Source organism: Grammomys surdaster, unplaced genomic scaffold (assembly GCF_004785775.1).
Source record: "Grammomys surdaster isolate TR1022 unplaced genomic scaffold, NIH_TR_1.0 132, whole genome shotgun sequence".
NCBI classification, from domain to species: Eukaryota; Metazoa; Chordata; class Mammalia; order Rodentia; family Muridae; genus Grammomys; species Grammomys surdaster.
This window is the reverse complement of record NW_021604590.1, coordinates 6,245,361-6,262,913: the sequence shown is the minus strand read 5'-3', so window position 1 is coordinate 6,262,913 and position 17,553 is coordinate 6,245,361. Positions and strand designations below refer to the sequence as shown.

Sequence of the window (17,553 nt, the reverse complement as noted above, 5' to 3'; positions counted from 1 at the left end):
TCTTTCCTGGGCATGCTTGCCCCTTTGGCCTCTCACCACGATGGCCTGAATATATGCATGATGTAAGTTTATAAATTAACCAGCCTATCAGAAGTGAAACATGGACCAAGACAAGGTTCCAGGTACAAGTTCTCCCTGACTGGAGGAGTCTGAGGGGTGTGGCTTCCACCATTATTGGGACACTAGCAATACAGCAAGACTGGTCAAGGGTCATAATTTATTGAGTTGAGAATTCACAAAAAGGTAACATCATACAATCAGTCATTTCTTGGGCTTAGTAAAAATGATTGTCACCCACTGTGCGTCACAAAAAATTCTTTTAATGAATAAATAATTTGATGAAATCAAAAATATTTACAATATAAACAAATGGAAAAGCTTTGGATCTGTGACTGACAAGGTTACATTTTTGAACGGAGGCCTTCCCAGCTTTCCTCTTAGAACCCATATAAATCCGCTAGAAACAACAACTCATACAATGTGTCTCTGTTCATTACATCTTTATCTGTTAGTCTTTGAAAGCTATATAATCTTGTATTATGCAACATGTTAAAATACAAATATTAACTAAAAGAATATATTATCATAATGCCAGGTAGCATTCTCCACAGAACGAAACATACACTTGGTTGTAACAATGACAAAGGGTCACGGCCACAAAAAAATACCCCAAAGGTACAAATTCCTTCATAAGAATATAGTTGTGCTCTTCGATTGACCACATATCTATGCTGCTGTAACAGGGCCAGTGGCAAGGAGTCCAGTCTCTGGGACTGTCTGCTGGGTTTTGATCACTCAGCAGCATTACAGGGAACTGGGCAGTGCAAGCAGTTTTAGAAACACTTTCTTGGGCTCTTAAAAAGAGCCAATTATGCAAAGCAAAATAAGCATACTGACAATTCTTCATCTTCTCGTCATGGACGCCGTAGAACTCCTTGACTTTGTGGCAGGAAGGGATTCCTCTGCAGGGCTGCTGATGCTGTCAGCCAGAATTCAGGTACTCCAGGGCTACCTCATAGCAGAACTTGTACTGATCCTGGAAGGGAAGGTGAGAATATCAGCTTACATGCAAATGCTGCCTCTGTCAGAGCAATTACAGCGGGTGAGGGTTCTTAACACAAACAGATAAAGCCATGAATTAGGAATGAATCAGAAAGTAACAGTTTTGAGCCACAGTGTATTCATTGATGGTGCTTCCCCGCAAGGTCTGGAGAATTGCAGTGCTTGTGTGCGTCAGTGCTCTGGGAGGTCCTGTGTAGCTGAAAGATGCTTGGGTTCTGCATGACATTTAATATCAGAAAAAGAATTGCTGCTGTGTGAAACTAGTAAGGTTGTTGTTGTTGTTTCTGTTATTCCATAAACAACAAGGTACGTTAACTATTTGTATGGCATTTCTAGTCTCTATTATAAGTCATCTAAAGGTGATTTAGAGTATATTCCCCACACATAGAGGATGTGTGTGGGGTATATGTAAACTCTATGCCATTTTATATAAGGTGTGTGTGTGTGTTTGCATGTGCGGGCGCACACATACACACACACACACACACACACACACACACACACACACACACACACACACACACATACACACACAGCATCTGGAAGGAGTCCTGGAACTAACACCTCATGGATAACAATAGATGATGGTATGCTGTCCCTATGTGCTTTACAAGGGTATTGAGAACATTCTGAGCTTTGTGAAGGAAGATCAAGAGGTAGTCAGAGAGACCAGGAAGACTGGTTGAAATGCCTGCATGCCTGGTTCCTACCAGACTTGTAGAGAAGGCCCTGCTTTCCTTTGAACTTGTACTCAGGAGGATTTCTTTAATGTCGTGAGAATCGATTAAGGTCCTCTTAATGATTGTACACCTTAACGTGGCCTCTGATTTTTGAGAAGTTTGAGGTAGAGGTGGAAATGGGACAGATAACCCAGTGTTAGCACATAAGAAGGAATGTCCCCAACATGGGCCGTGGGTTCACTGGAGATGAGAACAGGTATCTTTGGGGAGAATGGTACATTATAGTTCAGATCTGAAATGCCCTTCACAGGCTCATGATTTGAATTCTTGGTCTCTAGCTGATGTTACTACTGTGGAAGGTTCTGGACACTTTGGGAGGAAGGGCCTGGGTGGAAGAGGTTGCTCGCTGGCAACAGGTCCTTAGGGGAGATGTTATAACTGCCCGATTCACATCTTGGTCTCTGTTTCATCAAACAGCTCCTGTGTCACATACTTCTGCCATCAGGATTTGGGTGGCATGGGTGGCTTTGCTATGTCCTCTCTGCTGTGGTGGACTGAAAAAATCTTCCCATTCTCAAGTTACATGAGTAACCCAGGGGCTGGAGGAGAAGGATCTGTGGAGCTAAGGGAGTCACATTCTTGGTTTTGTCTGCACAGTTTTGATTTCTGCTGCTGTCCTGCCATTGGACTTACTAGCATCCTCCACTTCAGATGATAAAGATACATGATCATTTAAAATGGGATTAAACCAGGAATTCTGGGTAAAGGCAAAAGGAGAATAAGGGACATATTTGAGATCTTCTGGGAGGCACACATCAGTTCTTGAACAGTTCTGAGGTTTCCTTCTTGCCTCCAATTGATGTGGTGTGTTTCCTCTGGCACGGTAGTGACACAGCACCAGCAAGCACTTCTGGGATTGGCAGCTCCAGTGGTATAAGCTCCTGTACTCCAGTGTCAGTGGTGCCAGTCCACATGATTCACGGAGGGGGAAGTAATGGGACCTGTACAGCCCTCTGTGGTGCTCACACACCGTCCTGACAGCAGTGTGGGATATGGGGGTAGATGGGAAATGTCTTTCAAGGAGTCTGTCTTCTCCCTAACCAACTACTATTTCTCTTTGTGGTTGCTTTTCTTAAACTCTTGAATTGGAAACACCATTACTCACCCCGGGCAAAGTTCTATTTCTGGTTTTGCATTTTATGATTGATTATTTTAGTGCTGGATGCCTTTATTTTCAGAATGTTTAAAAAGAAGTAATTTGGATTTTAGAATTCTAAAAGGCCGAATTGTCAGATTGCAGCGGCTGACAAATTGGCCACCAAGTGCTCCACTCATTTCTCCTGTTTTGAATCCTAGGGATGATTTTTTTTTTATGGAAATGTAATCCCTCATTGCATAAAAATGATTCTTTTCAGATCTAACTGGGCAATTAGTTTCAGTGACTACCACAAATGGTCCTTTTAACACACTCAAAGGCGGTTAGTAGGTGTTTGTGGCTGCTGCCTCAGGTCATGACGGAAGGCGGAGACTCAGGAGGATTTAAGGTTTCTCTGCTAATGCTCTATTGCCAGGAAGTCACCAGAGCTGCCCTGTCTCAGGCATGATTATAATTTTCAAAATGAGTTTCCCTTTTCCTAGCTCATCCATCTGTGCAAGCTGCCAATCCTCACAGATTCTGTGATGACCAGTTTCTGAATCGTAAAAGTAAGGGGAAGGCAAAGAAAGGCCACAAATTGCTATGTCCCTCCTCCAAGCACCTGGGTAAATGCCTCAAATCTTCCTACATTGGAAACTGATTACACTTGATCACCAGGTACAGCTCTGTCTTCTGTGGTTTCCTCCCTCAGCACCCTGCTTCTGAATAGTATAATTAAGCCACACGAGCTATCCCTATGCTTCTGGAAAAAAAAATGTCTTGGTCCCGAGTTTTCCCAACCCAGACTGTAGCTGCAGGTATGGAGCGCTTTGCCTGGAGCAGGGGCCCATCAAGGTCCTATTCCCATCAGAACCGCTTGCAATTCATATCTAGACTCTCTGATGCTGACTGGCTCTGGCCCTGTAAGGAGGGAGAAGGTGACTTCTGAAATGGAACCCAAAGCTGAGATCATTCTTTAAAAGTCCTGGCAGGCAGCTGGCTGAGTACTAGAGTCATAAGGCCAGGGCTCCTGAGGGCAGTTCTTAGGCATTCCTTGAAGGGCAGGCACTATGCCTTTGTCAGTACACATTGCCTGTGCTGGAGGAGCTGAGAGGGGGGGACTCAGTCTGGGCACTTCAAACACATCCTGTCAATTGCTCAAGATTCAAAGAGAATAGTCTGCCCAACTTACCTGACGCAAACTTCCCTCTGAGAGACACCCGTCTGAAACTCAGACAAGTTTCACAATGGCAAGAGGGCTCTTCAGGCAGGGAAATCTTCCCACTAGAGAGCTGAAATGGACCCTATCTGCAAATATCTGTGGGTGGAGATTGTTGGTTCCCAGTAGGTCACTTTGGTGACCTGTGTCAGGGAGACTAGTCATTTCTCAGCACTACTCAACAGGTGGCTACAGTGGGTTAGACCTTGTCTTCAACCATCAGAAACAAAATGGCTACACATCACACTGAAATTTGAAATGGGCAAGTGACTGCTGAGGGCCTCTGTTTCCTGAGTTGATGTGAAACAAGGCAGCTCCTGGTACTTAACCTGAGATGCCTGATCGGCTCTTCTTTCTTGCATATTAACTGGAAGGCTCACTCTTTTGTATAGGATGGGTATTGCCCAGCCAGACTCTAAGTTAAATCAACTGTAATTGTGACATAGTTCAATGGTTTTCAATATTTACAGAATTGGGCATGAACATGAGGTAAATTCCAACATTTCTCCGCCCAGTAGAGAAACCCTGTGGCAGCTGGTGACCATTCTCTCTCCCTTCCAGCCCTTAATAAGCACTATTTTACTTCCTGTCTGCATGATGTCATCTAGTTAGACCTTTTGGTATCATGGGATGATGCCATACATGGCAATTTTTTTCCCTGACAAACTTAATGTTCTTCTGCCCCGTTTTACAGAGGAAGGATGTGAGGGATGATGATGGCACCTGATGTGTGCTCTAGTTAGCAGCAGGTGCCCAGCACTGAACAAGTGGTTGGAAGCCAGGTGTGATGTTTGGAGGCAGGCTTTCATGGTGCAGTTGTGATGGGTGTTGGGTGTCAATGATGACTAAGCTTGGAAGTTCCTAGGCTTCTTGTGGAAACCCTGAGAAGGGCCAGGGACCTCTATTTGGGTAGGGATTGTCAGGTCCAAAAGAAATTCCAGACATACGGCTAACTGTGGTGCCTACTAGTATACCAAAGCTCCTGCTGAACCCTAGGTTAGCAGTTCTCAGCATGTGGGTCATGACTGCCTTGTTCATGACCCTTTCACAGGGTTCACCTAAGACATCAGAAAACACAGACATGTGCATAATGGTAGCAGAATTATAGTTATGAATTAGTGACAAATATGACTTTGTGTGTGTGGGTCACTTCAACATGAGGAACTGTATTAAAGGATCACAGCATTAGGATGGTTGAGAACCGCCGTGTGTGTTACAGAGTCTGGTGCTGACGCGCTGCCTCCTCTCAGCTCTTCTTACTCCGCCTCCTATCCTAAATTTCTCCAGCCCATAGGCTTCCCTTCCTCCAGCTTCTTATTCCTATATGACCTTGCTATTTTGAACATGTGTCCTTCTGGTTCTCTTTGCCCTCCTGCCTCTCTCTTATGGTCCCCTCTCTCTTCATCTCCTCACTCCCCTCTCTCTCCCCAGATGCCTCTGCTGTGCTCTCTCTCATATCTACAGTAAAAATCTCCTCAGCCATACCTTAGGGGTAGTCATGTCCCATTTTGTACATGGACCTGGCCAATCTTATCTGGATTTCAAAAAGTAGGAAGCCCCAGCTGACATGTAGCTCAAGAGTAGAGTGTATTTCCATGTAAGGCCAGCTTTGCCATGGACAGGATATCTAGGGAGTTACAAGTCCAGCCACCCAACTTCTGGGCAAGGCCCTGGGCAGATGGGGACCTACTAGTGTCACCTTTAGATAACACTATTCCCAGAGGCTGATGGTTTAGACAGAGCCCAGCAAGGAGAGCAAGGCTGAGGGGCTGCTGAGATCTGCTGGGACCTGCCACAACCTGCCATTGAAGCAATCCTGACAGCTTTCCTGTGGTAGCTTCAAGGCCATTGCTTCAGAATCTAACTAGGCACAGTTTTTCTTGTTCATTTTGGAAACCCAGAATGTAGGGATGGTTAACTTTGAAGCCAGGCTACAATGGGGTCAGAATAAAGTATAGCCATCACTTTTGGGTAGAAAAGAGTTCTACCTTATAAATTACTATTTTTATTAGGGGCGTGTGTGTCCTTATTCCTTAAGGGCAGTGTCTGTCTCTTCCTGGAACACAAGTTTTTTTTCTGGCTAGTCTGGAAGCTAGGAGGGCCCAGTGATTCTCCTATATTTTCCCCAGACAGTGCAGGGACTACAGGCACTTGTGAGACCATGCCTGTGGATGTTGGGACCTGAACTCAGGCCTTCATACTTGTGTACAAAGTGCTCTCAACCACTGAACCATCTCTGTTGCCCCTGTGTTCTAAATCAGTTTTCCACCTCACAATCTATTGTCTTTTCCCTAGGTCTCCAAACCAAGAATGTGAGGTAAAAGACCTCTAGGGTAGTCTAGGTATACCTGAGAGTGCTAGGCTTTAAAACAAGTGTATAAACTTTCAAAGTCTGGAGCAATTTAGAGCCATCAGAGCCACAAAGTGAAAAGGAAAGACACAGGAAGAATCCCCAAGTATTCTTCCCATGAGGGTGGGAAGGGCTCCAGATGGAGGGGACCATTGTAGGCATCCTCCTACCTATGAGCTGTGTGAACAGACCCAGTGGGGCTCAGGCATCAGTGCCCACTCAGTTCACTCTGCTTCCTGACTGGCTGCTTACTGCTCTGAAGCTAGTAGAACATGCTCATTCTTCAAATATGTAGCCCACATATTCAATACTCTTTTTAATGGCTGGCCATCTTTTTTTTTCCCACTCAGATCTCAGATAGCCTGATACGCATGGGGTAGTCACATCACAGCTCATTACCCCGACCCAAGCTAATTGATTCCTTTAGCCAACATTTAGGAATTCTAAAATAGAGAGATATTGTGCTTCATGGATGAAAAACAAACCAAATACAATCCCATTCTGCTCGGTAAGCTTCAAACCAGAGAGAAAGAGCACCGTGACATTTTTCCTCTGGTCACTGGCTATTATCTATTTTCTTGCTAACAGTCACTGTGACAGACGGGCAGATGGTTTTCTTTGGAAATCTTGAAAATTCCTTCATTTCTTTGTCGCTGACCTTCTCAAAAGATTGGTGCTGACCTTCAGTGTTCTGGGCTCCTGAGGACCCTGTATTCTCAACTAGAATTATCCATAATTTTGCAGGATACAGAGTAGAAGGAATGACTACCCAAGCTGTACCACACAGTAAGGAACCATGGTTGGTGACAACAAGTTAAATATTTCCAAACAGCATCAAAGGGAATTTGGACAGTTCCCAGCACCAAAAAGAGAGAGAGACAGGGAGAGAAAGAGGAAGAGAGGGAGAGGAGGAGAGGAGGAGAGGAAGAGAGGAGGAGAGGGAGAGGAGGAGAGGGAGAGGGAAAGGAAGAGAGGGAGAGGATGAGAGGGAGAGGAGGAGAGGGAGAGGAGGAGAGGGAGAAGAAGAGAGGGAGAGGGAAAGGGAGAGGGAGAGAAGCCCGAGGGAACAGAACACCTTGTCCACTTGTATTTTGAAATGTCACTCTGCACCCTATAAACATGCTGAACTACTGTAAGTCAATAGAAAAAAAAAAGACATTCCTTTGGTGGGAGGGAATTACGTATAACCACCCAAACTCCACCACTGTTATAGAACAGTTGTCTACCATACAGGCTCCCTCTGGTCAGTTGTCTGAGTCTATGTTCATCTCATGAAAAATCGCCGTGGTCAGTAGTCTGAACCACTGGTTCGAAAAAAATCCTCATTGTTTCTGACCATAAAAGTTCCCGAGTGATGAACTCCTCGGCAGGGCCATTACAGGAAAGGCCTGGAAGGGTGTTCTTCTAATGCGCTGCTTAATTCAGGCTCGGTGAGGGAACTGACATTTTTTATCCAGGGCAGTTTTGCCCAAGTACTAACCAAAGTCTGAAGGTGTAATCTACCCCTGAGGTTAAGTCTTGCATCGGCGATCTCCTTCTCTCATCTCAACTGCTGACTAGGACTGCTCTCTGCTCAGCCCAGAAAGGTGAAGACTCTGCTTCTCATGTGACAGCTTTTAGCTTGTTCTAGGGAAGTCTGCATACACACACACACACACACACACACACACACACACACACACACGCCCCTCATACCCATGAAGCCTCTTACTATTTGTAGTGTGCTAGAAACCAGGCTTGGCACACCCTAAGTGTCACACTAACGGGGATGTTAGTCTCCCTCTCTAGCCCTCCTGTCCCAAGGGCCACAAAGGCACCATGATGCCCAGTGGACACTTACACACCCAATAACGATGCTTCTCTGATTTTCAATGCCCCAAACACATACACAGGTATCTGCATGTTGCCTGATCTCAGAAAGCTACCACTACCGCTGGCTTATAAAGGTAAAACCCAAGGACACTAAAGCTGCAAAGCTCATGTGTCCAAAGTCATAGAGTTCGTGTTAACAGAACAGTTGGGGATCTAATTTGGGTTTCTGTGGTTTTCCTACAGGGCAGGAAAGAAGGGGAAAACATCTGGGGAAACAGGATGAATGGATGAAGCAGAGCTGATGAATGGCTCATAGGTTTGAGGGCATGTACCCAGCCATGGGGCCCTTCTGCCAGAGTCCCTGGATAACATGCTTCTTAGATGTGGAATATGAGCTAGCTTGTACTAAGTAGGATTTAGCTATGCCTCCAGGAGCTGGTGGTCAGTGGTCGCTGCTATTACCTAGCCCTGAGTACTGGTGCAGTAACATCTCCCATAGCACATGCACCTCAGGCTACTTTATCAATCTGAGCTCAGCTCTTGGCCCCATTTTACAGTTTGGACTTTAACTGTAGTCAGTTTTACAGAACTGTGGGCCTCAGAACACGGTGAAGCTTGCTCAGCACACAATGCCTTCCTCCCTCACCCCTGCTTCAAGTCACTGCCCAGAACTTGCACTGGTGTTCTGGTACCTCTCAGATCTCCAACATCACAGAGATGCACAGAACCCAGGAGCAAAGCTTCTTCTGCAAATCTATATTTCTATTCTTGAGTCACCATGGCTGGCATCCTAACAGCTCCATGTAGGAAAAAAAAAATACGGGATTTTATGAAATACTCTAAGAAAATAATTGCACCTAGTTCTCTGTTTCTCAACTCCTTTAATGCTTTCCTCAGATGTGGCCACCATAATTAAATGCAATATTCCGCATGTCAAACTGAAATTCACAGCTTTGATAAATATTAGACGATTAAGCTATTTATAAAATCTATAATTTGAAAAATCTGGCATTTCTTGTACTATGATTATTTCTTCTTCACTAAGACTAAGTGCTTAGCCACGTGGAAGGTGCCAGGAAGGGAAATTAATAAGAATGTTCACTTGTAAGTCTCAACTATTTCTACATTTTAACCAAGCTTTGGTAGTCTCCTCTGAAAACAAGGAAAAGAAGGAGGAGAGAAGAGGAGGAAAAAAAGAAAGAAAAAGGCCATGAACCAAACAACAGGCTGTGCTTTGGAAATGAGGCTCTGTTGGGGTTGGTCTGTACTTCTATGTATTCAAATATTGATTTCTGTACTCCTAGGTCTGGTTGTCCCAAGATGAGTACATTTTCATGTATACCAGCTTTTGTTGTGCTCCCTAGTTACTTGGTCAATAAAAGGCTAAAGCCTGTGATTGGGCAGAAGAGAAATAGGTGGGACTTCCTGGGAGAGGAAAAGGAACTCTGGGAGGAAGAAGGAAGAAGGCCTTCCATCACGAGGCATTGGAGGAGATGGATGTTACTATGGGCCTAGAAGGTATTGCTATCCATGTGGCTGGATGGGGATAGGTGGTCTAAGCTTTGAAATATTAAAATGTCTGTGTGATTTGGGGAACTAGCTGGTCAAGGAATAACTACCACCATACTAATTTCCATCATTAATTAATATACAGAATACTGATAATCAGTTTTACAAGTCTCCTTCCTGAGTGAACAGCTCCAATGTGGAATCTGGAGAGGAATCTGATACCATCTCTGAGATACCCTATTTGTCAGGACAGAGGGACATCCTACCAGGAGGTCCACCATGTTTGGCTTGTTGTTCCTCAATGTCTTGACAGCATGGAAGACATCCACAGTTCTCTGGTGTCGGAGCATCTCACAGACAATGCTGATGGCACAGAATGTACCACTGCGGCCTCCTCCATTCCTGCCACAGAAGAAATGAGACGGTTGGACAATATTTGCCATCACATTGCTTCTCACATATAACCTGAGACATATGGTCTGAACCCCGGAGAAAGGTCAGAATGCAGGTGCAAAGAGAACAAGCTGGCATAGATGTGGCCCACGGTTCGAGCCTCACTTTATCTGTGACCCTGATTATTATTTCTGACATGGTACCTTACTGATTTTTATATGGAGGGCCCAGTGCGGGGTAATTTCTATGAGTAGACATCTCATCTGAAATCTGTCGGGAAAATTAATGACAAAGGGAGGTTATGTGCAAACACCTGGCCTTTGAAGAAGGTTACTTGAATTTCTCTATCCCTGAAACATGAAGGTTCTTTAAAATCTTAAACAAACAAGCAAAAGACAACTAGTTTAAACATGTGGGACCATTGCAAATATAGCACACAGAGTTCCCTTGCCCAACCAGAGGTGTACATTTTATGTAACCACCACCCACCATCAAAGTCAGGAAGAATGGTGCCACCACACTGTGGGCTGAACTATAGGTCTCCATCTTTGTTACCAGTTTCTGCATTAAGATCCCTTTCGTGGCCCAGGATCTAATCTTGCATTCAGTTGTCTCTCACATCTCTTTGACCTTCTCCAGTCTGTGATGGGTCACCCGTCTATCACCTTTCCTTTGTCTTTCTTCATATGGCTACTTTGACGAGATCTGGCTGGCTGCCTTGTAGAATACAAAGATCAGGGTGTAGAAAGGGCTAAAAGAGACCCGTCGTGTGTCCTGGCTACAGTTTGAAAAGGTCCCTGCCAAGTCCCACCGTGCACTGTCCTTTTGTTCGGGGTTCCTTTGATATTTTTGTCACTGGAGATGAGGGGTTGGACTTTGTGAAGAGAGTCAGAGCAGGAGTCTTACAGCCTCTATGGGATTCATGTGTTGATGTGTCCTGGTCCCAGGATGTGGATGTTGATCTTACCCACAGGACAGTGTTGGCGAGGATTTTCACCGTCAAGTTATTGTCCTTCTCTTTGTAGTCAATACATGTTTCAGGGTGAGATACCTTGGGACTGTGCAAATAAACTGATTCTCCTCAGTCACCCCTGATTTTCACACAAAGTGTGGCATGTCTTGCTTTTAGCCATTAATTATGACTGTGTTATTTATCTAATGTTGGCTTTATATTTTCTTCCTGTGTTCAACATTCTATCATAAGAAGTAGCTTTATCTCCTACCCTTTGAAAATGTTTTTGTCTTTTATTATTTATACCAACCTTGACAGGTTGGTCTAATACATAATGATAAGTAAAAGCTGAAAACTGTATTAGGTGTGCTAAAATCTAGATCAGTCATTATTATCATTGCCTCAAATCATTCCAGCTCTAGCATGAGGGGTCCATTGGGATTCGTGTTTGTATGGCATACTCTTGCTTTTTTTTTTTTTTGAGCTTATCTGTATTTTCTAGAACGTTCTTTTTGTACTTGCAATGCATTAGCTTCTTTTGTGAGGAGGTAACTAGCCTTTCACCTGTTCTTAAACATGACACTGCTATCACTCTGAAGCAAATAGCACTTTATAAAATATCTTTTCTTTTTTCCTTTCTCCTTTATTCTCTCTTTCTTTCATTCTTTTTCTTCCTTTTCGGATGGTGTGGCGAGACAAGGTGTAAATATGGTGGTCAGAAGACAGCTTTGTGGAGTAGATTCTCTTCTTTCTTTCACTTCTACGTGAGTTCTAGGGGTGAGTTCAGTTTTGCAGGTCCTGACCCGATGAGCCATCTCATTGGCCTAACGTGGCTGGTTTAATATCACTGAGCATATAACCCCAATAGATACTGGAATTAAGTTTTGCAAATGTACACACTCACTGGCTCTATCAGATTCACATATAGTGTCCTGGTCAGCCTTGACCCCCTTCCTTACACTGCTGTGCCCTGTACAGTACTATAGCATCACCAGCCCGTGGGATCATTGTTTTGTGTCTTCAAAAATCTAGCCATTCTGGTGAGCATGCAGTGGTTATGATGAGTATTTTCCCACTAAAACCAAACTAATGGTGTTGATTATCATTGTTTAGATAGGTTTTTTTTTTCTCTCTCTAGTACTGGGAATCAAATCCAGGACTTTGCACCTGCTAGACAAGGGTTCTACCATGAAGCTACATGCTATGCTTTCTCTTCTAAAGTGTGATCCGTGTCCAACTTTTTGCTCATTAAACACTTCTGGTTTGCAGATGTGTGTACTGCAGCCCCTCCTCATGTTTTCTCTCCTTATCTACGCACACCTTGTAAACAGAGTTCACCATGTTAGTGAAATTTAGAGTGTCACTAGTCCTCCCTGGTGGAGTATTTTGTACCCTCTTTCACTTAGTCTATGCTAACTTCCTGCTCAGGATGAGTTTCTCCCACGTGTTCTTATGGAAGCTCTGCTCTCTGCTTTCAACAGTTGGAGGTGATACATCTGAAGGGATTTCTCTTCACACATGAGGAGTGAGGTTGATGTGTCTGGTGTCCCTGCTGCCCTGCAGTCACATGCTGGAGGTCAGGTGACACAGGGGCATCTGCCTCTGCTCCTGAGCCTGCTCTTTGTACAGATTATTCCACTGCCCTGGCTCATCAGCTCTTTACCTCCTGTTTCAACAGCTGCTTGTGACCACACCCACTCTTTCCACAATTTTTGAATGAGGACATATTCTTATTTTAAAAACAGCAAGATATTTATAAGGAAGAGAATTCTCTACATACCCTCCCCTGATTATTTGGCCCAAGGAACCACCCCATTTGCAAAGCTCTCATGCAGGTGTACTCTGCCCTCACCAATAGGTGGTGCTGCACCATGCAGAATGCCTCACGGAGGACTGTTGAACAGCATCCAAAACTTTTTTTTTTTAATACCCTTCCGACCAATACTGGAAAATACCAGTTTAAACTTTCTTGTAGGCTTGAGGAAAAAAGAAAGAAAGAAAGAGAGGAAAAGCAAAGAAGGAAAGGAAGGAAGCAAGCAAGCAAGCAAAGCAAAACATAGTTTTGCTACAGGATTGAGTATCACACCCAATGTTATACCAAGAAAGCAAGAAGCAGCTCGATGGAATTACGGGAACGGGAGCTTGAGGGGGTGGTGGCCCCAACATAAAATAAGAAGGGAAGTCGGGTAGGCAGGAGAGGAACGACAGGTGCCCACCATTGTCTGTGACAGCCAAACAGCCTGGTCTTAGAGACACCACACAGAACGTGATATGATGCTTAGCTTGAGGGTCATAGCTGCCTTTTAGAAGAGTGTTGTCTGCAAGGTGCAGTGACGTAACAGGTCTTGGCATATTCCTTTCGAGCCCCTCCCTTTCATCTATCCCCACTCTCGACCTGTTCTTGAGGGTTCAAGGACTGGCTCTTGGTTAGAAAGCTAGTCCAGGGTCAAAATAAGTTACGCTTCCAGATATGATGCAGGCTCTCTGGTTGTGGAAGGGCTATTTGACAACTACTTTTAATATTAAGATTATAAACAACTGGTCTGAGACTGCAGCTTGGTAGTAGAGCGCTTGCCTAGCATCCCCAAGGCTCTGGGTTCTATCTCCAGGACCATGAAACAAATAAAAAACAACTTTGTGCAAACCTCACAGTTAATTGGATGTTAATTTCCCTCCTGGAAATATTTTTTTAATAGTTTAGGTTCTTTATTTCTTTTTGCACATTAGCTAGGAATTCATGTGCAACGGGCTCCAGCAGCCCTGGCTCCTTCCCGTTGGTCCTCACTAAGTGTGCTTCTCTGGATGGGGCAGGCTGGAGCAGCAGCTGAACCCGTGAGTTTTTCTCTCTGGTTTCCTTTTGGTTGTTTTCCTTTACTCATTTCAGGAAGCCATCTTGGCTCACAGAGTGCTTGATAGGCTCAACCAAAAACATCTCTTGGCAAGGCTCTTGCCTTAACTTACTTGCTTACAAAATGATGCCTACGGCATGCTGAGTGATGTTGCAGACTCTTGTTTTGTCACAGCAACATTTACTGGGCTTTTCTGTTTGAACAGTGCCCATTCCTCTGATGGTGGCAATATTATCCTTCTTGTAGATTCCCATATACATGGCTTCCTGCCCCTACAAGTCCAACTCTGTATTTCCTGAAAGGCCTAGAGAATATATAGTGTGTGCCTATTCGATTTCAGTATGTGTTTATCATTTTGGCAAGTTGCCGGAAGACGGCTGCCTTGGCTTGGGGAAGAAAAAAAAAAAGGCTGCTGCGACTTGATCCTCTGAGTATGGCGAACCTTCAAACCTTCTTTTTATTCTGACAAGTCAGAAGGGGGATGGAATAGATTTCTGAAGCATTGAGCCCATGGATAGGAATGGAGTGGAGACCATGGTGAGGATGAGTATACTTCTCCACACAAGACAGAATAGGGAGACTTAGGTGGAGGCTGGTGGGATGAGTATATTCCTAAGACTCTTTCCAAGGCAGTGAGAAGAATTCAGGCTTCTACTGCCTGAGGTAAGGGCAGGGAGCCGGGGATAACCTTGCCCCTCACCCACTTGCCATGTAAACTTTGGGTGGTCTGGTCAGCAGAAAAGGTCATTGCCCTTCATTCTGGGAATGATCTTGTCCTATGCTTCTACGGATTTTCCTCAGAAAGGCAGCATATGTTCCTACTCTGAACTGGCCCAAATGTCTAAGCACCTTCCCTGACTGCCATGCCAGTTAATTGCCTGTTCCGTTAAGCCAGTTCCAGCTGGATGGTTAGCTGTACATCGCTGCCAGTGAGAAAGTGTGGGTGAAAGTGCTCTGGGAAGCAAGGCGCTCTCCCCTCGGCAGCTCCTAGCATTGACAGCACGCGGGACTCATCCAGGGGTTTTCAGTGCACAGATGCCCAGGTTCTGGGCAGAGACTGGGATTTAATTGGTTTCAGTGTAGCCTGAAGGCAATGCTTACTGAAGCTCCCCAGCGACTGCCACTGCACAGGTCCCATTGGGGAGCATCTGGCTGGCGGCTTTTACATTTTAGCACCTGCTACAACTGTTACCCTAGGTGTCCCCTTTAGAGGACATTGGTTCTGCGCTTGTCAACTTTCAGTCCCTGTTATAAACTCTGGAATAAACAGCTCATATGGAGATGATGGCCCACAGCTGTGGAGTTCCCTCTTCATGACTGGCTGGCCCTGTAGCTTTGGGCCCATGGGGAGACAGTGCACCACCGAGGCAGGCATAAGGCAAAGGAAGGATGCTTACCTCATGGCCAGGAAGACACAAGAAGGAAGAGCTCAGAGTCCCAGGTACCAGGACTAGACTCTTAGATTTAAAATGGTGAACTAAATCAAACTCTGTGGGGCTGCTTGTTTCTTCTGTATGTACAGCAGGGGGAAGGTGAGCTGCATGAGGAATAGGGCATGCCACCCAGCCCAAGGTGTGAGAGCTCCTGGAATACTCACAAGCAGTGCACGACTGTGCGGCCTTCTCCGCCGTTGTATTCCTCTTGCCACTTGTCCACCTGGCGGATGAGTTTCAAGAAGGAGCGCTTGGACACGGGAGTGTCCCTGTACATTGGCCAGCCCAGGAACTGGAACTGCTGAACCATCCGATGTCCATCCTGGGGCTGCAGAGGGCAAGGGCACCAATAAGGGAATGGAGGAAGAGGCCTGACTTACCTTACTGGGCTGACTCCTCCCACTTGATCTTCCCACCAGAGCAAGGCATTAGTTACTAAGGAGACTCAAGCCAGCACGTAACAAAGGGTGATTCTGCAGGCCTGGAGAGTTATGACTTTAATCTCCAGTGGTTATAAAGATCCAGGTGTTTTAAGTGACAGGCCAGCGATAAACTAGAGTAGGGCAGAGTGCTCACATTTTGCAAAAGCCGAGAGAAAAATAGCAACAGGATTAACCATGCTGTGTATTGTGTGGGAAAATGCCTTCACTTTAATTACAAGTAAATTAAAAGGTAAGGGGTAAATTATAACCTGGAAATGTTTGTGAGTTCAATGCGATGTGGATTCCACCCTGTTTTGTATATAATATGGCTTTGCTTAACGATGAGGCTTTTGCTGAGTGATCAGTCTTTAATTAATCATTGCATATAATTAAACAGGATTGCAGAAATTAAAAATCATTGCTAGCTTCAGCTTTGGAAGGACCCTCTTGGCACAGGTAGGTCTCTCAGGTACACTTTCCTTGTCAGCTCTTTCTCCTCCTCTGCCTCAGTCTCTCCTCTTCCTAGACCTGGGCCGATAGAAGCCTCTGGGCTCAGATCTGGAGTTCCTGGTTTTCCTCTGGATCTCATTGGTGGAGTCCAGTCAGTCACCACTTAGAGCTTTTTCCCGAATGACACCTTTGTATACTCAAATGCCAACTTAAGGGGTCAATAGTCATCCCAAACCTACTGTGTTCCAAATTGAGCTTAGTTTCTTACTGCCTCCCCGATCTGTCTTTCCCATGGGCCAAAAAACCCCAACTAATGATGATCTCACCACTTCTTGGGATCCACATCTTGACAGTCCTTGACTGTCTGGGATCCAGCTTCAGGTTCTAGCAGACTCTCTACTGCTTATATCTCCCAATTGCCACCTCTCCTGACCTGCCACTGCTGCCTGTCACCTGGGTTCTTCTCACAGATGCCTGGACTGTCTCTCAGAGTCTGATCTCAAGGCAGGAACCAGAGTGTCCATTTCCAGATGTGAATTGTTAGGTGGTGCACTCCTCCTGGAAACCCCATAACAGCTTAACAGGATCTTCATTTGCTTTTATTCAAGAGCCGGCTAGCAGTGGCAGGGAAGGCCCTGAAGGCTCCTGTGCTTCAACCCTCAGTGCCTCCTGACTTAGCTCACTGATCTCCAGACACAACAGTGTTCTATTGTACCTGGAACTCAACAGGTGCAGCCCCACCATAGAGACTCTTTGTGGCTACTTCCTGCCTGAGAGCTGTCTTTCTAGAGAGCTTCTGGCCACTTTCTCCCTTCCTCGGTGTCTGCACACATGGAATGCCCATTGCAAATGAGGTCTAATGACCTCTTTGCTGCATAACCTAGCACTTTTTTCCCCTTTAAAATTTGTCACTTTCAGGCACTCCATAATTACGTTATGCTTGTTATTCATTGCCTTCTGATAGAAGTTCTTTGTTTTAGTCAAGACCATATCCTGGGGCCCATCTTTGCAATCCTTTGTAAAATTCACTTTTTGCAACCCCCACTCTGTCAGTTTAGCAAGCGTCCTGCCCTCCAATAAGGGGCACTCCATATCTGATCAAGTTCTTTAGCTTCTACCATGCCTTAGTGATGGGCTCCCTGGCTCATCTTCAGCATGAACCCGCCTTGTCCCGATTTTCCACCTGCTGACCTCCATCAGTTCTAGTATAGACTCACTCACTCTCATTGCTGGGTTCAGGTAGCATTTGCTACTTTGTTACAGTGTTAAACAAATAGCATTTGCTAC

The 17,553-nt window shown here is 45.1% G+C and overlaps 1 protein-coding gene across 1 annotated transcript in view; it reads right to left on the bottom strand.

The window, feature by feature from the left end:
• Window positions 1-198: 198 nt before the first annotated feature.
• The window catches only part of Ptprm (protein tyrosine phosphatase receptor type M), a 627,614-nt gene continuing 610,259 nt past the window's right edge, over window positions 199-17,553 (bottom strand). Inside the window, exons 28-30 of the mRNA XM_028762235.1 lie at window positions 15,559-15,722; window positions 10,034-10,169; window positions 199-1,036 (exon numbers count right to left, since the gene is read on the bottom strand). Of these exons, the coding sequence (XP_028618068.1) occupies window positions 983-1,036; window positions 10,034-10,169; window positions 15,559-15,722 (354 nt within the window). The 3' untranslated portion in view covers window positions 199-982. The remainder of the gene's footprint in view (window positions 1,037-10,033; window positions 10,170-15,558; window positions 15,723-17,553) is intronic.